General features: G+C 45.5%; 1 protein-coding gene across 2 annotated transcripts in view; it reads right to left on the reverse strand.

Annotated features, from left to right (window-relative positions):
* The window catches only part of MYOF (myoferlin), a gene marked incomplete at both ends in the record, with an annotated part of 168,850 nt that overhangs the window by 118,072 nt on the left and 32,531 nt on the right, over positions 1 to 18,247 (reverse strand). For both annotated transcript variants that reach the window (XM_080693595.1, XM_080693594.1), the window contains 2 exons: positions 2,992 to 3,079; positions 6,593 to 6,701. In XM_080693595.1, the coding sequence (XP_080549721.1) occupies positions 2,992 to 3,079; positions 6,593 to 6,701 (197 nt within the window). The remainder of the gene's footprint in view (positions 1 to 2,991; positions 3,080 to 6,592; positions 6,702 to 18,247) is intronic.

Raw genomic sequence — 18,247 nt, forward strand, 5'->3', positions numbered from 1 at the left:
GCCATGCTGCCAGGATTGCCGGGCGCCTGTGTGATTCACTGTATCTTATAGCTCTTCTGTGCCGCCATGTCTGATCTACGTATTAGAACCATGCCGGAACAAGACTTCATCATAAGAAGTAGAGCTGATATCGCAGGCAGAGAGAGGCATTCTAGTGCTCTAGAAAAACTGGCTGGTTGTGGGCAAATAGTAGTGGCACCCCCCAAATCACAGGATATGAAAGACCTCTATATCTAGGAATGGTAAGGATTAGGTGGGGGGTTGGGAGGGTTTGGATAAAGGGGTCCAAACCCTGGCTGGGGCAGGGCTTCTGAACTCCAGGCTAGGAGGAAGCCCACGGCAACTGGGCCAGCACCCTGCCACTCCTGGGAGTCACCTTCACTGGGAAATTTTAACAGGCTCTTCCTCCCTGCAAGATATGGACAGAGAGCGATGGTGGAGTGGAGAAGGATTAGCCTGCAGATCTGGGACAGCTGAGTGACAAAGTCATTATCTCCTCACCCTAATTCTTGAGGAATAGCACTAGATGTGCCCCCAAAATCTTCTGGCACGGTTCTAAGACATGGACCATTCTCAGATACCGTGGAATAGCACCCAACATGCAGTGATGCAGATGCAGGCTTCTGGGGCGGTCTCGGCAGTGGCTGCCTTTGATGAAGCCAGGCTGTGGAACAGTCTAGGAGACTCTGGCCCATGAGTTCTGTCTAAATCTGGGCAATTTAATGCTAACCAGGAAAACACACAATAATTTGCTTGGTCCTACCTAGAGGAATTTGTTATATTCTGCTCTGGGCTATCATTATGCAGGTGTCTATCTTATTTTCCTATTGCCTGTAAGCTCCGCAGTGGTAGAATAATGCCTTTCTTTCCCCTGCATGTGGCATAGACAAGCAAAAGTGTTTTCTGAATGGGATTAAATTTAATTTCAAGCACAAGGTTTTTGGTGCTCATGGATTGGGAAACACTCAAAAGCAAGGAAATCTAGCTATGAATGAATTTTTGCACATCTATAGTTGGACAAAGCACAAATTTAACAGAGGCTTCTTTCAAAAATAAATGTGAGATTCTAAAAATAGTTCATTCCGGCTATAGGAATATGGGCTCCAGGCAAGCTGCCTGACAGCTGGCCAATCAAGTCTCCATGGTAACAGTTCTCAGGTCAAACTGTAACCTGGGTCAGCCCATCCCTCTGTCATGGCTTCAGTCTACCAGGTGGTCCACTAAAGGATGCACCACATACTTCCTGCCAGGTACCAGTGGCCCAGGCTTCATCCCTCTGTCACCATGATGCAAGGGCTTCCAGAGACCATTCCTTAAAAACAAACCCGAGGTGTTTAGCTCCTCCCTCTACAGTCATAAGCACTTTCTTCAGCTTGCAGTGGTTACGTTCCTGAGAATCTTCACGTGTGTGTCCTGTCATTGCTATTAGCAAGAGCCACTCAGTAAATGGCAGTCTTCGAGATCAGCATTGGCAATTTCCAACAGTGGTTATCTCAGGAGCATGGGACTCTGAGAGAGTTCTCCTTTCAGTGTCTTATGATGTTTTATCTGCCATACTTACATTTTAATAATTAAATATTTCTTTCATATTCAAAGAAAGATAAACAAGCTAACATTTCAGAAATTTAAAAATATCTTTACCCATTTAGAGGAAGTAGACATTAGTTTTATACAAAATGGTAAAATTTCAAAGGGTCAATTGAAGGGGAAAAGAACAAATTCTGGGTCAGGTGTCCTGTTCATGTCATTAGGCAATAGCAAGATGCATGGCTTTATTTATCTGGCTCACATTGGTTGGTCCAGATTGTTTTATTTTTGTTCCCTTCTTTTCTTCCCTCATCATCTTTCTTTTTTTGGTTCTGGGGGTTGAACCGAGGGGCATTCTACCTTCAGGTTATACCCCCAGTCCTTTTTATTTTGAAACACGGTCTCACTAAATTGCCGAGGCTGGCCTTGAACCTGCGACCCTCCTGTCTCAGCCTCCCAAGGATTGGGATTCCAGGAATATGCCACCAAGTCTGGCTCTTCATCTTCCTTAGCGTGAAGTTTCAGTAATTCCTCAAAGGAAAGTTTCTTTCAGCCAGAATATGAAGCCAACATTCAGAATGCCACCCTTGGCCCAGCCTTGGTGAACATTCTTTTTTTTTTTTTTTTGGTGGTACTGAGGTTCCTGGAAACCCTTCTACCTCCGGGCTACACTCCCAGACACCTATTTTTTATATTTTTATTTGGAAATAGGGTTTCTTAAGCTAGCAAGGCTGGCTTCGAACCGGCGTGATCCTCCTGTCTCTACTTCCCAAGCGTGGGGATTACAAGCGTGCGCCACCACGCCCGGCGTGAACATTCATTTTATTGAGTAAACAACACTTCCGGATCAAAGAACCCCATTTTTAAAAAATCAATAAATTTCACATTTTCATCTCACACTTAAAAATCAAATTGCACCACAGACTCAGCTAGCTCATTCGCTGGCCAGCACTTGGTAATGTTTTTTTGTTTGAAAGGAAGCAATTGGCTAGAGGACCAGGGGCTGTCTGCAGATGGGAAGGGATGAGGACTGAGGGGGAGGGAGCACTGACCATTACAGCGGGACCTATGGTCGCATCTTTGGAAGGTGAGAAGATGCATGGGGAGGAGCAGGGGTCCCTCCTTGAACCTCACAACCCAGGACGCTGCACGGGTGGGAACTCCACGCCCAAAGCAACGCTGTGCTCGCGGCACTGCGGCACTGTTCTGGAGTCTGTGTGTGCTGGGTGGGCTCGCTGTGAGGTCGTTCAATAGTCTGTCTTGCCCTTCCCCTCTACCTTGAAGAGCAATTTCTGAATAATTGCAATGTTCCAACCCTGCAGCTCCACCGGCCGTACAGAGCCCCTGTTGGGGGTCAGGGGGCGGCGGATGGTGTAAGAACGTGGCAGGATTTCTCTGCAGACACTTCCGTGTGTCTCAGCACATTCCCCTCAGGGTGGCCTGGCCTTCAGAGGGTCAGCTTACCTCCTGTGCCGGGCACGTTGCTTCCACTCGGGTCGTTTGGATGTGGCGCTGAAGGTGGTTCATAGCCAATCACCAAGTCAATGGTGGCCTGGGAAGAAATAATTTGTCACAGAATCATTGCAGGGTATCGGAATGGTATTGATGCAAGGTCAATCAGTCCAGTAGGACGAAGGCCTTTAGAAGTGATGAGCAGGAGAGGGAGAGACCAGAAAGGAGAGGGGGACCACACATACTGGACTTTCTCTCTTCCCACGTGTGAGCCAAGGTGGAGAGGGGAAGGAGTGGCCTCTTACAGATGGCCAGGTGTATCATTGCTAAGAGGCAACCTCATTAACTGATGTCAAGTTGTAACAAGCAAGTGTGAATCTGTAATGAGCCTCCGTTCACAGAATTACAATCACAGATGCTCACGATTAATTTATTTTTTGCTCATTGACATATATTATTATTATTTGGTACTGGGAATTAGACCCAGGGAAATTCTATCTCCAAGCTACACCCCCAGTCCTTTTTAGTTTTTATTTTGAAGTAGGGTCTTGTTAAGTTGTTGAGAGTCTCACTAACCTGCTAGGGCCGGCTTCCAATCTGCAACCCTCCTTTCTCAGCCTTTCCAATACTGGGATTACAGGCATGTGCCATCAGGCCCAGCTGACTCATATGATTACTGATTGCTGCTGAGATTTATTGCCATATTTCTCTCTGATAAAAATTTAAGTAACCAACAAAAATGGATATAATGATATGATTCATAAAATAGAATAAAAAGGGAAATCTAGTCTGAGTAAAAAGAAAACAAGTATGCAAATTATAAAGTTAAACATAATTGCTATTCCTCTCACATAAATAGTGATCTCAAGATGCCTAGGGGTCAAAGCAAAAAGGGAAATAGAAAATGTTTTGTAACTTATTACCAGAAAGAATGAAACATATTAGTTCCCTATAGGAGATAAAGTTATTTCTGTTTATAAAATCTAGATAATTTTTCACATAGGGTATTAAGATAGGACATTTTATACTTTTATTTTTCATGAACCTAGAGAATTTCAGAAAAGTTTGCTAGGGAAAATCAACTAACTTTTATTTTGCCAAACACGTGCCCACAACTCCCATTGGTCACAATCATTTAATAAAATACAGACATTTTAATGCCACAAACGGGAAAAGACAAATCTCAGAATAAAGTTCTTTGCAAATGAGGGTGTGTGTGTGTGTGTAGCAGTGGAGCCCCTAGGTGCTACTGTGTTTCGCCTTCATGTTGTAGCCTTGGTCTTTGATAGGCAGCCATAAGATGCTGCTCTTATGACTGTGTGTGTGTGTGTGTGTGTGTGTGTGTGTGTGTGTGCGCACACGCACACCGGACATTTACTAGATAATAATTCATTGTGTATTTGACATTCAAATTTATATAGGCATCCAAACCATAATTTTCTGTTTTTGTTGTGTCTCTCTCTCTCTCTCTCTCTCTCTCTCTCTCTCTCTCTCTCTCTCTCTCTCTCTCTCTCTCACACACACACACACACACACACTGCATTGCCATATTGTTTCTTTTGCTCTTCACTGAATACTCCCTGGAACATCAGCACATTTAGTAAGTTAGAGCTGCTGATCTGAGAGAGACTGAACAGTCAATAAAAATACCCCATGCATAGTCCAGAGCAAAACTAGAATTGTAAGAAGCCAGATGCAGTGGTGCACGCCTGTAAGCCCAGTAACTTGGGAGGCTGAGGCAGGAGGATCCCAAGTTTGCCAGCCTGGGCAACTAGCAAGATGCTGTCTCAAATTAAAGAGGCCTGGGGATGTAGCTCAGTGGTAATTTTGTCCTGCATGTGCAAGATCCCCAGCATCACAGGCATGCGTGCACACGCACGTGTGCACACACACACACACACACACAGTCATAAGAGCAGCATCTTATGGCTGCCTATCAAAGACCAAGGCTACAACATGAAGGCGAAACACAGTAGCACCTAGGGGCTCCACTGCTAAGTGAAGCTAAGAGTCAAACTTGCAAAACCTGGAAGAGCACGTAGATGGCCCATCCCTGGGTCAGGGGTTTTCATGCTATAGTGCAAGTTATCTCAGGGTCCCCCAGAGGTGCTCCGGGAGCCGCAGCAGGTGAGGGGGACCCAGGGGCAGAGCTGGAGGCCCTTACAGTCCTTATTCCACTAACCACAGTAGTTCTGTCATTTTAGAGTTCTACTGCCTTCTTCTATGTGTTAAAAAAGCAAAAAGCATTCAGAAAAATAACTGACATACCATCCTTCCTAGGTAGCATTCCTCTCAGCTAGGTTTTGGGCGAAGAGATGATAGATGACATTGTAAATTTATGTTTTATGATCAGAATATGTATTCACAGCCGGGCGTGGTGGCGCACGATTGTGATCCCTGCACTTGGGAGGCTGAGACAGGAGGATCGCACAGGTTCAAAGCCAGCCTAAGCTACTCAGTGAGGCTCTCAGCAACTTAGCGAGACCCTGTTTCCAAATAAAATATAAAATAGGTCTGGAAGTATAGCCCGGAGGTAGAAAGCCTCTGGGTTCCACCCCCAGTACCACACTCAAAAAATTATATATATATATAATGTATTCATAGCAAACAGATCATTTTGGAGGCTAGGCTGGCAAAATTGGAGCTCTCTCATGAATGTTGAGAGCCTAACGTGTACTCTTACCAGTAGGGATGTCCTCTCTTGGTTTAATTTTTTTCCATTTGCTCAGGCACTCAAGCAAAAGAAGTCAGTTGGGAAACAAAGTAGTAAAGGTCACAGACTGATCATGGCAGCTTATGAGCATTTGTTAGCAGTCATGTGAAACTGGGACCTGTGACACTTGAGTTGACTTTTTTTTTTTTTTTTTTTACTGTTGTTTTGTTTTTTACTTTGCAGTACTGGGAGGAAACGAGCTATAGCCCCAGCCCTAGTTTTTTTTTTTTTTTTTTTAATTCTTTATTTTGAAACAGGGTCTCACTGAGTTGCAAAGAGCCTCACTAAGTAGCTGAGGCTGGCCACGAACCTGGATCCTCCTGTCTCAGCCTCCTGAATGCTAGGATTACAAGCGTGCGCCACCACGCCTGGCTCGAGTTGATTTTGGTTAAGCACACCTGAATCCTGGTCTCCCAGCAGACGATATGTACTTGGAGAGGCTGTCATCAGGACACATTTAGCTGCCAGTGAGATGATAGAGATCACAATACTCGCATCTTGATATTCCGTGGTGATATTAATCAACTATCGCCTACAGACTGTTTCAGGGGTGTCTGATATAGAGATATGCCACCCACATGTTAATGCCCACATGGATAAATAAACACAGAGTTATACCCAGAGAAGTCTCTCTCATTCTATAGAATTCTATTGTAGAAAGTCAACCCCAAATTTGTTAATTCTGTGATTAAAAGTACAGTATAGGACTAGGGATACACACACACACACACACACACACACACACACACACACGTCCATATCACTTGTGAATGGACTAGTTTCTCAAACCCAGTTCTTAGCTTTATGTGTAATAAGCTAACTATCAACCCATACCCTTCTTAACAAGCTTTTGCCTAGCCATGCCACGTCAACACCTTTTAACAAGGAGGACATACTCACCCCAGTGTCCTGCCCCCTTTCATTTAGCAGGGAGATGAGTTTGTAGGGCAGCGACCTGCTCTGGTCACCGGTCAGGTCCTTCAGGGAGATGGTCGCGGTGCCAATTAATCTGCAGGAGAAACAAGAAAGCACACAGCAGCCTAAGTGGGGGTCATGTGTTCAGTGGCTCCTAGGAACCCCCAATGCCCAGGCATTCACTGTATCATTAAAATCACCTCATCATGGGATGTGGGCCAAGGGGCCTGGGCGGTGATATGTTATATTTCTTGCCACTTCTCCTCAACAGTCATTCCATGTAATGACTGTGAAATTCCAACAGTCATGAACCAGCTAGATGGGCCAGAGGGAAAGACTAAATATACCTCCCCTCACCCCCGAAACCAGGAAGAGAGAAAAGTACGACAAAACTCAGTAAGAGACGGACTTACTTCCCTGTAATGGGAATTTAAAAGAAACCCATACAATTTAGCCCACTGTAGAAACGTACGTTCCTCCATCAGACTTTCTTGAAGTGTCTACTTGGAGAGTGGGTTGCTAGATGACCGATGGGGCTGGCTTGCTACCCATATGCTCTGCACCAGCGTTGCAATTCGGATGTGTGTACTCCTCTCCCTTCCCGGCCCCTGCGGTTCTGAAGTCTTAGCTACGGCCCCACCTCTCTCGCACAGGACAGGCTGGTCCAGAGGTGCCTTGTGTCCCTCTCACTAGAGTGAAGTTCCCTAGTGGTGCAGATTACTCCTGTTTTGTTCACTATTCTTCACTAGTGCCTGGAACACAGCAAGTACTTAACGGATATTTACTGAATGAAGGAAAGAATAAGTAAGCCGATAGCTGGGCATAATGGCTCACAGTTGTAATCCCAGTACTTGGAGACTCAGACAGGAGGACTGCAGGTCTGAGGCCAGAGAGAGGTAACTTAGACCCTGTTTCAAAATAAAGGAGGCTGAGACCTGAGGATCACGGTTCGCAGATAGCCTCAGCTACTTAGTGAGGCCCTCTGCAACTCAGTGAGACCCGGTTTCAAAATAAAGAATAAAAAATAGGGCAGGGGGTGTAGCTCGGAGGTCAAATGCCCCTGGGTTCCAATCCCAGACCCACAAAAAAATAATAAATAAAAAATAAAAAATAAAAAAGGGACAGGGATGTAACTCAGAATTGGACACTGTTGGGTCCAATTCCCAGTACTTAAAAAAAATTAATAAGTCTAGCTGGGCCTGGTGGCACAGGCTTGTAATCCCAGTATTTGGGAGGCTGAGACAGAAGGTTTGTGGCCAGCCTCAGCTACATAGTGAGGCTTTCAGTAACTTAGAGAGACCCTTTTTCAAAATAAAAAATAGGGCTGGAGATATTGCTTGGAGACAGAATGCCCCTGGGTTCCATCCCCAGTTCTGCAAAAAAAGAAAAAAAATAGTCTACATTTATTTAGAATGAACATTTTTGTACTTAAGGCACATGATTGAAAAAAATTTTATAGAACACATCCCCAGGGAGTTGAGTCAACATAAAAATGCACTCATAAGAAATAGTCTTATCACTTGGAGAATATAACATGAAACATGAATGAGAGTGGGGGAATTAAAGATGTTCCCTTTGTGAAACACAATCAGAAAGGCAAGAAGACAAGCCGGGCTTGGTGGTGCACGCTTGTGATCCCAGTACTTGGGAGGCTGAGACAGGAGGATCATGGGTTCAAGGCCAGCCTCAGCAAGTAAGGAGACTCTCATCAACCTAGTGAGACCCTGTTTCAAAATAAAAATAAAAATAAAAATAATTTAAAAATAGGGCTGTGGGGGTAGATCAGAGGTACAATACCCCTGGGTTCCATTCCCAATACCATAAAAATAATAATAAATAAATAAAAGAAAGAAAGAAAAAGATAAGAGGGCCTAGGGGTGAGCTTTTCATCCCAGTATGGATACTGAAAAGGAAAAGAGGAAAAATATACTTTGTATGTGTGGTACTGGGAGTGAAACCCAGGGGCTTTTCTACCTCCGGGCTATACTCCCAGACCTATTTTACACTTTATTTGGAAACAGGGTCTCACTAAGTTGCTGAGAGCCTCACTAAGTAGCTGAGGTTGGCTTCGAACCTGTGCGATCCTCCTGTCTCGGCCTCCCAAGTGTGGGGATTACAAGCGTGCACCACCGTGCCTGGCATAAGAGGAAAAAATATTTTAATGTTACTTACACCTTGCCTACATTTGCAACGACTTACACTAATTCATAGCAAATGTGACTAAGCAGAAAACCATTCGCATTAAAGTAGAAAATTAAGCACTGATCCCTTAAATTGATAGAGGAGATGCTTAATGTAAAAAATCTCACGGTAAGGAAACTGTAGTTGAGTGTTTTTATGTCATTCTGGGCTTTTGAATAAAAAGAATAATCAGAAAAGTTCATTTTGTGGAGAAATCATTTTTGTGTGTGGTACTAGGGATTGAACCCAGGCGCTTTCTACCTTTAAGCTACACTCCTGGCCCTTTTTATTTTTTATTTTGAAACAGGATCTTACTAAGTTACCTTCTGCTGGCCTCCAACCTGTAATCTTCCTGTCTCAATCTTTCAATTACTGGGATTACAGGCATGCACCACTGTGTCTGTCTCTGGATAAATCATTTATATTATCATGAAATTTAGTACAGGTTCCTTAAAAATCAGGAAGTATAAGTTGATGTTAATATTAGCACATCGTTTTGAAAGTGACATATACCATCTCTTCTCCCCTACTCAGACCCTAGAAACGAGACCAGATTGTGGAGCTGCGAGCCTTCAACCCAACCACATCCATCAGTGACTCCGCAATATAAAGTGACTTTACTTTCTCAGAATAGAGCGGTCCTGTTGCCCAGACCAGGCACTTGCTACGGAGCCCTGCTCCACTCCATCACCCAGTGACATGGACCATTTCATAGGGGCTTTTGGAAGAGTGCGCTCTCTCATACAGAGACCCACACACGACGGTCAGCAGCTGTGATGGGTTCTCGACTCTTCTAATATCATAAGCAGAGTGTGGAGGTGGCAATGAAAAATAAAATTTGTCTCCAGAGAGAGAAGAGTGAACTTTTCGTGCATTTCAGGTCAATACAGTAATCAAGCCTACCACTCCGTGCTGAGAATTGATGGGGACCTCAGAGAGTAAAATAGAGTGTGTTTTTCATATGGGTCTGTACACTCAGCATATTGCTGAGAGTAATTTTTTCTCCTCAGTTGGATTTTCTATACTTTACTCCGCCTCCACCAGAAAAAAGTGAGCCTCTAACATAAAGTGAGAGCCCTAAAATCTCTCTCACAGCTCCCTCAGCCCCACAGAGTGCTGAGGAGAACCGTGTTCTATATTTTATTTTATTTTATTATTTTTGTGGTACTTGGGATGGAACTAGGGCCATTCTACCTCTGAGCTATAACTTTGGACCTATTTTTTATACTTTATTTTGAGACAGGGTCTCACTAGGTTGCGGAGGCCTCACTATGTAGCCGAGGCTGGTCATGAACCTGCGCCCCTCCTGTCTCAGCCTCCTAAGTAGTGGGATTACAAGTGGGATCACACCTGGCTGCCGTCTATATTTTAAAAATAGAACCATTGGCTGTAGGGTTGGCTAACTGAGTTTTTAAGAAGAATGAGCCAGTCGTAGTGGCACATGCCTATGATCCTAGTACTTGGGAGGCTGAGACAGGAGGATTGCAGGTTCTAGGCCAGCCTCAGCCATTTAGAAAGATGCTCTTTAAAAAAATTTTTTTTTTTAAAGAAAGGCTGGGGAGTGTCACTCAGAGGCAGAGTATCCCTATTTAATCCCCAATACTCATGAGCTCCCCTCCCCCCAAAAAAGAATGAAATGTGAAATAGTCATCTGACTGGTGTTAAAGGTCTCAATGAAGTGGAACACAGTGGCGAGGCCTGTAATCCCAGTACTTGGGAGGCTGAGACAGGAAGATCACAGGTTCAAGGCCAGCCTCAGAGACTCAGCGAGGCCCTCAACAACCTAGTGAGATCCTGTTTAAAGAGATAAATAAATAAATAAAATGATGATGGAGCTAAGGGTGTAGCTCAGATATAGAATGCCTCTGGATTCTATCCCCAATACCAAAAAAGAAGGAAAAAAAAGAAGGATACTTCCCTTGAAAAACATGAAAACAAGAGACTCTTTTTCTCACGGTTCATGATTCACAGGCTAACTCTAATTAAGATAGCACCGCACACTTGAACATGTCCTGATATGCGTTTGCTGAGGTCAAAATGCCCTCAATCTCAATCTTAATCTCTATCAGCAGTAAGTAAATCCTGGAACAAACAAGGAAGCACACTGAGACCTGAGCAAGGAAGGCGGGTGGCAGGGTGCAGGGCCACAGCCTCGGCAGTATGATACCATGAACCCTGCACTTCCTCAGCTATTCAGCCGGCAGCCCTGGCCTCCCCAGCTGTGACCGTCAAACACGTCCCTGAGCGGAGCCAGTCTTCCATCCCTTGGAGGGCAAAGTCTCCTTGAGATCAGTTGCTGCTCCAGCCCTATCTCTGTCCCAGCTCTCTTTGAGGCCTAGGCTAAGTCACTCAACTCTCTAAGTCCCCTTTGTTATTGGCAAACAAATGAACGGAAGTACACACTTCCACGGACCCTTTTTAGCTCTAAAATTCTCCCAACTAGACTGGTAGATGAGATGCTTTTTATATTCATCTACTTAGGAAACTATCTTGTGTTAAATATTTCTTTTCTCTTAAAGTGCTTCCTTTCTAATTTGGGGAGGGGAATCTCCTAACTTGTGTAATCCAGAATAATGGGCAGACTTTCTCCTTTAAGGTACTGGCCTATAATGCTGTATAGCAAAATGACTTCACACAGAGTGTCGGAAGGAAAGGCGAGGCCGGCACAGAAATGTGAAACACAGTGAGTGTTATGCAAACACCAGGGAATGGTGGGGCCTGTGGCTAACGGGGAGCCCGTCTGCTGATCTGTTATGGGCCCCAGTGGTTGCGCAACGTCTGGTCTGACGTTTTCTTCCTGGTGAGAAGGTCGCAACGGATTACTGATCAGGAAGCACACTGAATCGTGAGCAAGGGGAAGCAGGGAGAAAAAGTGTTTTATGGAATAAAAGTAAAAGGAGCCAGTTAGAAAGTCCAACCTTAGTTCCCTCTTTCAGAAACCTTTATCCCCGTTTCTAAGAGTTGCTTTCTCATCAAAAAATTCTAATGTTTTGTAGATGAGAGGGGAACACGTAAAAGAAACTTGATTTTCTTTCCTGAAGTAAGGATAGTACATTTCTATAGAAGCTTAGAAAGACTATAATCCCAGTGATATTGCTACAGCTAGGCTGGTTGAGCAAAAAAAATGCAAACCAGTTTCAACTTTTAAGAGCTTCAATGGTGAGGACGCCCCCTGTGGGTGAGTCTGCGCTCTGCCGGGCAGCCTCGCCTGGCCTATTTGCTGTGATGTTGCCTGGATACAGAACACTGCGAAAAACTGGACATGATGACTCGGCCTCCTACACAGGGAACTGGAACAGCTCAATCTGACCACAGCCAATTTCCTTTAAAGGAGATGACCCTGAACCAAGAGCCTTCTTTCTTTCATATTACTAGTGCTATAAATAGCCAAAATGATACAGGGGACAGTAATGGGGAAGCTTGGCCCTAAACTTCATGGAAAAAGAAGAGTGTCCCTCTGGACCATGCCCAGCAGCAAAACAGATGGACCCAGGGCTCGAAGGGAAACTTCAGCCAAAGGACTAGAAAGGCCTCTGCTCCCCGGCTCTGCTTAGGGGTTAATAAGCTGCAGATGTATCTTAAAATGAAGGAGAAGCCAGTCACGCATGGTTTCCTTTCAGTCCAGGAATGTTACAGAGCTTCACATTGGGTCTCTATGTGACATGAAATGAATTGGCTTTTGTTTGTATTTTTATTTGTTTTGATACAGAATGAATCCAGGGACACACTACCTCCAAGAGACACCCCCAGTCCTATTTTATTTTTTATTTGGAGATAAGGTATCCTGTGTTGCTGGGGGCCTTACCATGTCTGCTGAGGCTGAACTCAAGCCTGTGATCCTCCATCTCAGCCTCCCAAATACTGCAATTACAGGTGTCACTGTAAGCCACAAGAACAGCTCTCTGACAGTTAGACATTAGGACTGGGGGAAATGAAAGAGTTTCGTGGTAAACTAGCAACTTAGTTATGCAAGTGTTGGCCAAACTCTTTAACTGTTTCACTCATCTTAAAATAGTAGGTTTTTTGTTTTTTTTTTTTTTTTTGCGGTACTGGGGATGTAACCCAGAGGTATTCTACCTCCGAGCTACACCCCCAGCCCTATTTTTAATTCTTTATATTGAAACCAGGTCTCACTGAGTTGCAAAGGGCCTCACTAAGTAGCTGAGGCTGTCCGCCAACCGCGATCCTCCAGTCTCAGCCTCCCGAATGCTGGGATTACAAGCGTGAGCCACCACTGTGCCCGGCTTAGTAGTTTGTTTTAAAAAAGAGGAATGGGAAATGTTTCTGTGAGCACCAGGGAGTGTCGGAGCCTTGCACCTTGCTGGTGAGTAAGGGCTCTGCCATCTGAGGTCTTAAGCAGGGAGCTCGGGGTTGCCGAGTCTTTCCCTGTGCGGCCTGCGTAGATGACTACAGGAGGGCTTACTGGAAATTTATCAGTAAAAGAAAGAAAGAAAAAAAAAATTGTCTGGGGCTGGAATGTAACCACACATTTCAGCCTCTGGGGACGGCAGCAGTCTCAACTTGTCACCCTCTGGAGGGGAATAACAGCCCATAGCTGGGCTGGGGACAAAAAGGGTTCTAAGCTGCCCCCAGGTCCCCTGTGGAGAACCAGAAGAGACGGTGACCTCCTCTCCCCTGGCCGAGCCTCACTTGTGTGGTTCCAGGGTCCCTTCCCCACACTCACCCCTCCCCTGGGCGAGTGTTCATCAAGTTTCTCCCAGATCCTGAACCAATAGGTGGGAGAGCCAAGCCTGCCCCTGCTGCTCATTATGGCCAGGAGGGTGGCGGATTCTTCGCTTGGCCAGACTTCGGCCAGCCTCCTCAGCCTTCTCCTAGGCAGCCGCTTACCTCCTTGAAAGTCCAGTTGGAGCTAAATCAGTTGAGCCAGGTCCCCACCCTGGATATCTGATCACCCTCACGTCTGACCCGCTTGCTCATCCTCCTCCTGCCCCCTGGGGGACGGCTGATCACCCTGGCCTGCCTTCAGCAAGAATCTTATCAGATGGCTTTAACCAGAATCCCCTTATCCCTGAGGTTCCCTCTGAGGAGAGCCCCAGGGGTCCCTGCTCTGCTGCCGGGTACAAGTTCCCACTTGCGCACCCGGTATGCGGAGTTGAATCGATCTCTCTCTCCTACTGCCTGGCCCTTTGCAACGGTCCCTCGACCTGCGGAAATGGTCTTGGATAAGGCTTTGCTGACCACGCTTTAATGAGTGTCACTGAATCATCTGTTTTCTTTAGCTTAACCCTGGCAGCAGTTCATATCACAGGAATCCTTTGCAAAGGTGAGACTTCTTCCACGGCACCTCCCGTCTCCTACCTGCCCACGACCCAGGTAGGCTTCTTGACCATCGCCCTAAGTGTTTTTTAGAATGTGCTGCCCCCATTCCTTTGTAGGAAAATCACCTGGCCGCCGCAGATTCCCAGGACCCCGAGTCAGGCTCTTTTTTAGATAACTATTTTTTTCTGTCTTTCTTGCTTTTCTTTCTTTCTTTCTTTTTCTTTTCTTCTTTTGTGATATTGAAGATTAAACCCAGGAACATTCTACCTCTGAGCTATATCCTTAGCCCTTTTTACACTTTTATTTGTGTGTGTGTGGGGGGGGGGTCTGGGGATGGAACCCAGAGGCATTTGACCTCCGAGCTACACCCCCTACCCAATTTTTTATTCTTTATTTTGAAACAGGGTCTCACTAAGTTGCGGAGGGCCTCACTAAGTAGCTGGGGCTGGCCACGAACCGCGATCCTCCGGTCTCAGCCTCCCGAATGCTGGGATCACAAGCGTGCGCCACCACGCCCGGCTTACGCTTTGTTTTGAAACAGGGTCTCACTAGGTTGCTGAGAGTTTCACTGAGTTTCTTAGGCTGGTCTCAAACCTGCAATCCTCCTTTCTCAGCCTCCCAAGTACTGAGATTACAGACATGTATTACCATGTCCAGTTTAGATAATTCTTATACCCAGAAAGTTAAGAAACAATGGTCTAGGTAGACTGTGTACAGCTTACCTAGCTGAGCCTCACTTTCCCGGCTTGTGCTGGGGATAATGAAAGGTCCATCTAATAGTACCGCGGCAGGACCAAAAGAAAGATGTGGCACTTGCTTAACATTCACCTTTGATTATTTCTTCAGACAGGCCTCTAGCAAAAGAATCTATAAAGCATGGCTTGGTGGCACACGCCTGTAATCTCAGTATTTGGAAGGCTGAGACGGGAAGAGATCACAGGTTTGAGACCAATCTCAGCAACTTAGCGAGCCTCTCAGCAACCTAGTTAAATCTTGTTTCCAAACAACAACAAAAGGGCGAGGGGTGTAGCTCAGAGGTGGAATGCCTCTGGGTTCAAGGTCAGTACCCTTCTCTCCCACCCACCCACGGAAAACATAAAAGAAGAGGGCTCTATAAAAAAAAATCACAGAAGGATGTGGCTCCAGGCTATAAATAGAGCAAGTCACAAGAACCCCCTTGCTAAGGCGAAGGCCCTCAGCGGGCGCCTGCTCATTTGATTCTCCCATCCACCTGCACAAAGCTGGCTGTACCAAGCCCAGCCCAGGTGACAGGCTGGGTGCTTCTCACCAGTGGCCAGGCAGTCAGGCATGAGTGAATACAGAAAAACCCACGTGCACTCTTACGTGACCGCTGTGCAAAGTTCCTAAAACCAATCCCACAGTCCCCTCCTAACAGTCAGGGCTGTGTGTACCACAGGTCTGTTTGGGAGGTAACTTTTATTTTCAGAGTTAGATCAGAGGCCAACTTCAGCTTTGAAATCCAATGTGCTGGAATCTGAATTTAGTTTTAAAGTCACGAGTCTTATAAAATGCTTCCTTATAGATGGGCGTGGTGGTACGCGCTTGTAATCCTAGTACTCGGGAGGCTGAGACAGGAGGATCACAGATCGGGCATAGCTTCAGCTACTTAGTGAGGCCCTTTGCAATTCAGTGAGACCCTGTTTCAAAATGAAGAGTAAAAAAATAGGGCTGGGGGTGTAGCTCGGAGGTAGAATGCCCCTGGGTTCCATCTTCAGTACCGCAAAAAAAAAAAAAAAAAAAAAAGCTTCATTATCAAAGGGCCCCTTAAGCCAATCCATTTATAAAAATTCTCTCTAAACCAGTGAACACGCACCTTATCCTATTTCTTCTCTTTACCCTGCTTTATTTTTCTTCCTGGCACTTTTTTCCATCTGATATTACGATATGTGTATTTATTGATGATTATTAGTTCCCTCCACTCAGATTTTTTGATCCACGAAAGACCTGGCATGAACTCATGGGCTCAGAGCCACTGCTGACACACCATGGTCATAAGTAAATATTGTGGGATGAATACATGAATTGAAGGCTGTCCAACGACCTTGCAAATTACAAGCCTTATAACCTTTTGAAGGCTCCTCTCCTAGATACCATCCTCCAAGAGCTACGAGAAGAGGATGGCAGCTCCCATCATTATAAATGCCTTTCTCTTCCGCCTCCCCAGGCTTCTTTCTCCAGGCATGCGGCCCAACCTTTCTTACTCACAGGGCCGTGATATAATGGATGCCCCCAGACCTTGGCAGCTACTTCCAAGGCCTCCCAAGACCATGCAGTTCAGCACCTCCAGTATCCAGAGATAGCCAGCTTAACCAGCCCTGATCTGGTCAGAGTTTTGCTACTGAAAGTATGGGACCCAAAAGAAATTAGAACTGAGAGTTGCTGGGTGTGGCAGTCAGTGCACACCTGTAATCCCAGGATTTGGGAGGTTGAGACTGGAGAATCACAGGTTAGAGGACAGCCTCTGCAACTTAGTAACTATCTCTCAATAAAAAAATAAAATAAAATAAAATAGGGCTGGGAGTGTAGCTCCAAGGTAGAAGGCCCCTGGGTTCAATCCCAATACTACTACTACTACTACTACTACTACTACTAATAATAATAATAATAATAATAATAATCAGAACTGAACTGAGAAGTCTGCGGCTCTGCAACATCTGTTTCTGGTTCCAATTCTCCTGGTCCCTGCAGAGCCCCTCAAGTCACAGCACAGCCCAAGCTCTCTGCCAGGGAGAGGAGGAAGCACCTGGTTAACCCCCATGGCACTTGGGCATGCCAGGTCAGGAACAGCCTCAGAACCAGGGGAAATGACAGTATTCAGAGCTGAAAGACAAGGGCTTTGGCATACCAGGAAATGAACATGCCATATAAGCCACACTTTGCCCCAGCCAATTAATTTCATTCTAAACCACAGTCTCTGTGTTTTTCTAATTAAAAAAAAAACAAAAAACTTTGCCCAAAGAGTTAGCGTATTTCACAATCTATGCTTGTCTTTCTTCCTTTTCTGATTCAGAGCCCCCAGAACCACCACGTGTGCCTGTGTGTTTATTATGGTGTCTCTTTGCTCACATTCTGGCACACTGGCTCTCAACTCTAGCACACACACACACACACACACACACACACACACACACACGAATAAATCTTGGAGGGTGTGGGCTCTGTGCAAGGGAAGTTTAACATACATTAATTCTACGCACTTCTGCTTTAAGAGCTAGATGACCTTCCACAATTTGATGAACGTCTCTGAGCCACACTTTTCTTATCCATAAGTCAGAGATAAGACTATCTCACTCAGACTTGTTATAAAAATTAAACATAGTTATGTGTGGAAGAGTTTTAGCACAATCCCACTAAAAAACCATTAGCTAGTCTGTTTTTCCTCAGGAAATTGACATCCTTTTTTGCTTAATCCTATCAGATGTGCCCTTCTGTCCAGCTTTTATTGAGGAAGCTTGAAGAAACTTACCAGGAGTCACCCAAACCGTAAGCAGCAGAACCAACATCCCAACGCACCTCGTGCTCAACAGCTGGACCTGCGCCCACACCTCCTGCGCCACCTCAGAGCTCTAGATTTTCACCTGCGTCTCTCCAGCTGTGGGAGACAACCGGGGTCTGCCAGGGGCCCTCTCCCTGCCCTGCACCCTGGAAATGGGTCTCCCCAGCACTCAGCTGTTGTGCACACGGCTCCTCTCATTTCTCTCCCCTCTCTGTCCTGTTTTTATTTGTGAGATTAAATCTGATCCACTTTTTTTTTTTTTTTTTCTGGTACCAGGAATTGAACACAGAAACATTCTGCCTCTGAGCTATATTCCCAGCCCTGTGTTGTGCTTTATTTTGAAACAAGGTCTCACTAAGATGCTGAAGCTGGCCTGGAACCTGTGATCCTTCTGTTTCAGCCACCCAAATACTGGGATCATAGGTGTGCACCACCACGCCTGGCTGGCTCACTTTTTGTCATCTTAGCATTAAAAAAAAAAAAAAAAAAAACCTACTAAATTACGGGCACTTCATGAGTGAGAATTCTGAGGCCTGAGGTGAAATAAGTTGTTGGAGGTCACTCACTAGTAACTAGTAGAGCTGGGATTCTGGCCAGCTCCAGGATCCCAGCGTTCAGCCAGCGTGCTCTAAAGCCCTCCTGTGAGCTCAGCGCTGCTCCAC

Source organism: Muscardinus avellanarius, assembly GCF_963383645.1.
Source record: "Muscardinus avellanarius genome assembly, chromosome: 4".
NCBI classification, from domain to species: domain Eukaryota; kingdom Metazoa; phylum Chordata; class Mammalia; order Rodentia; family Gliridae; genus Muscardinus; species Muscardinus avellanarius.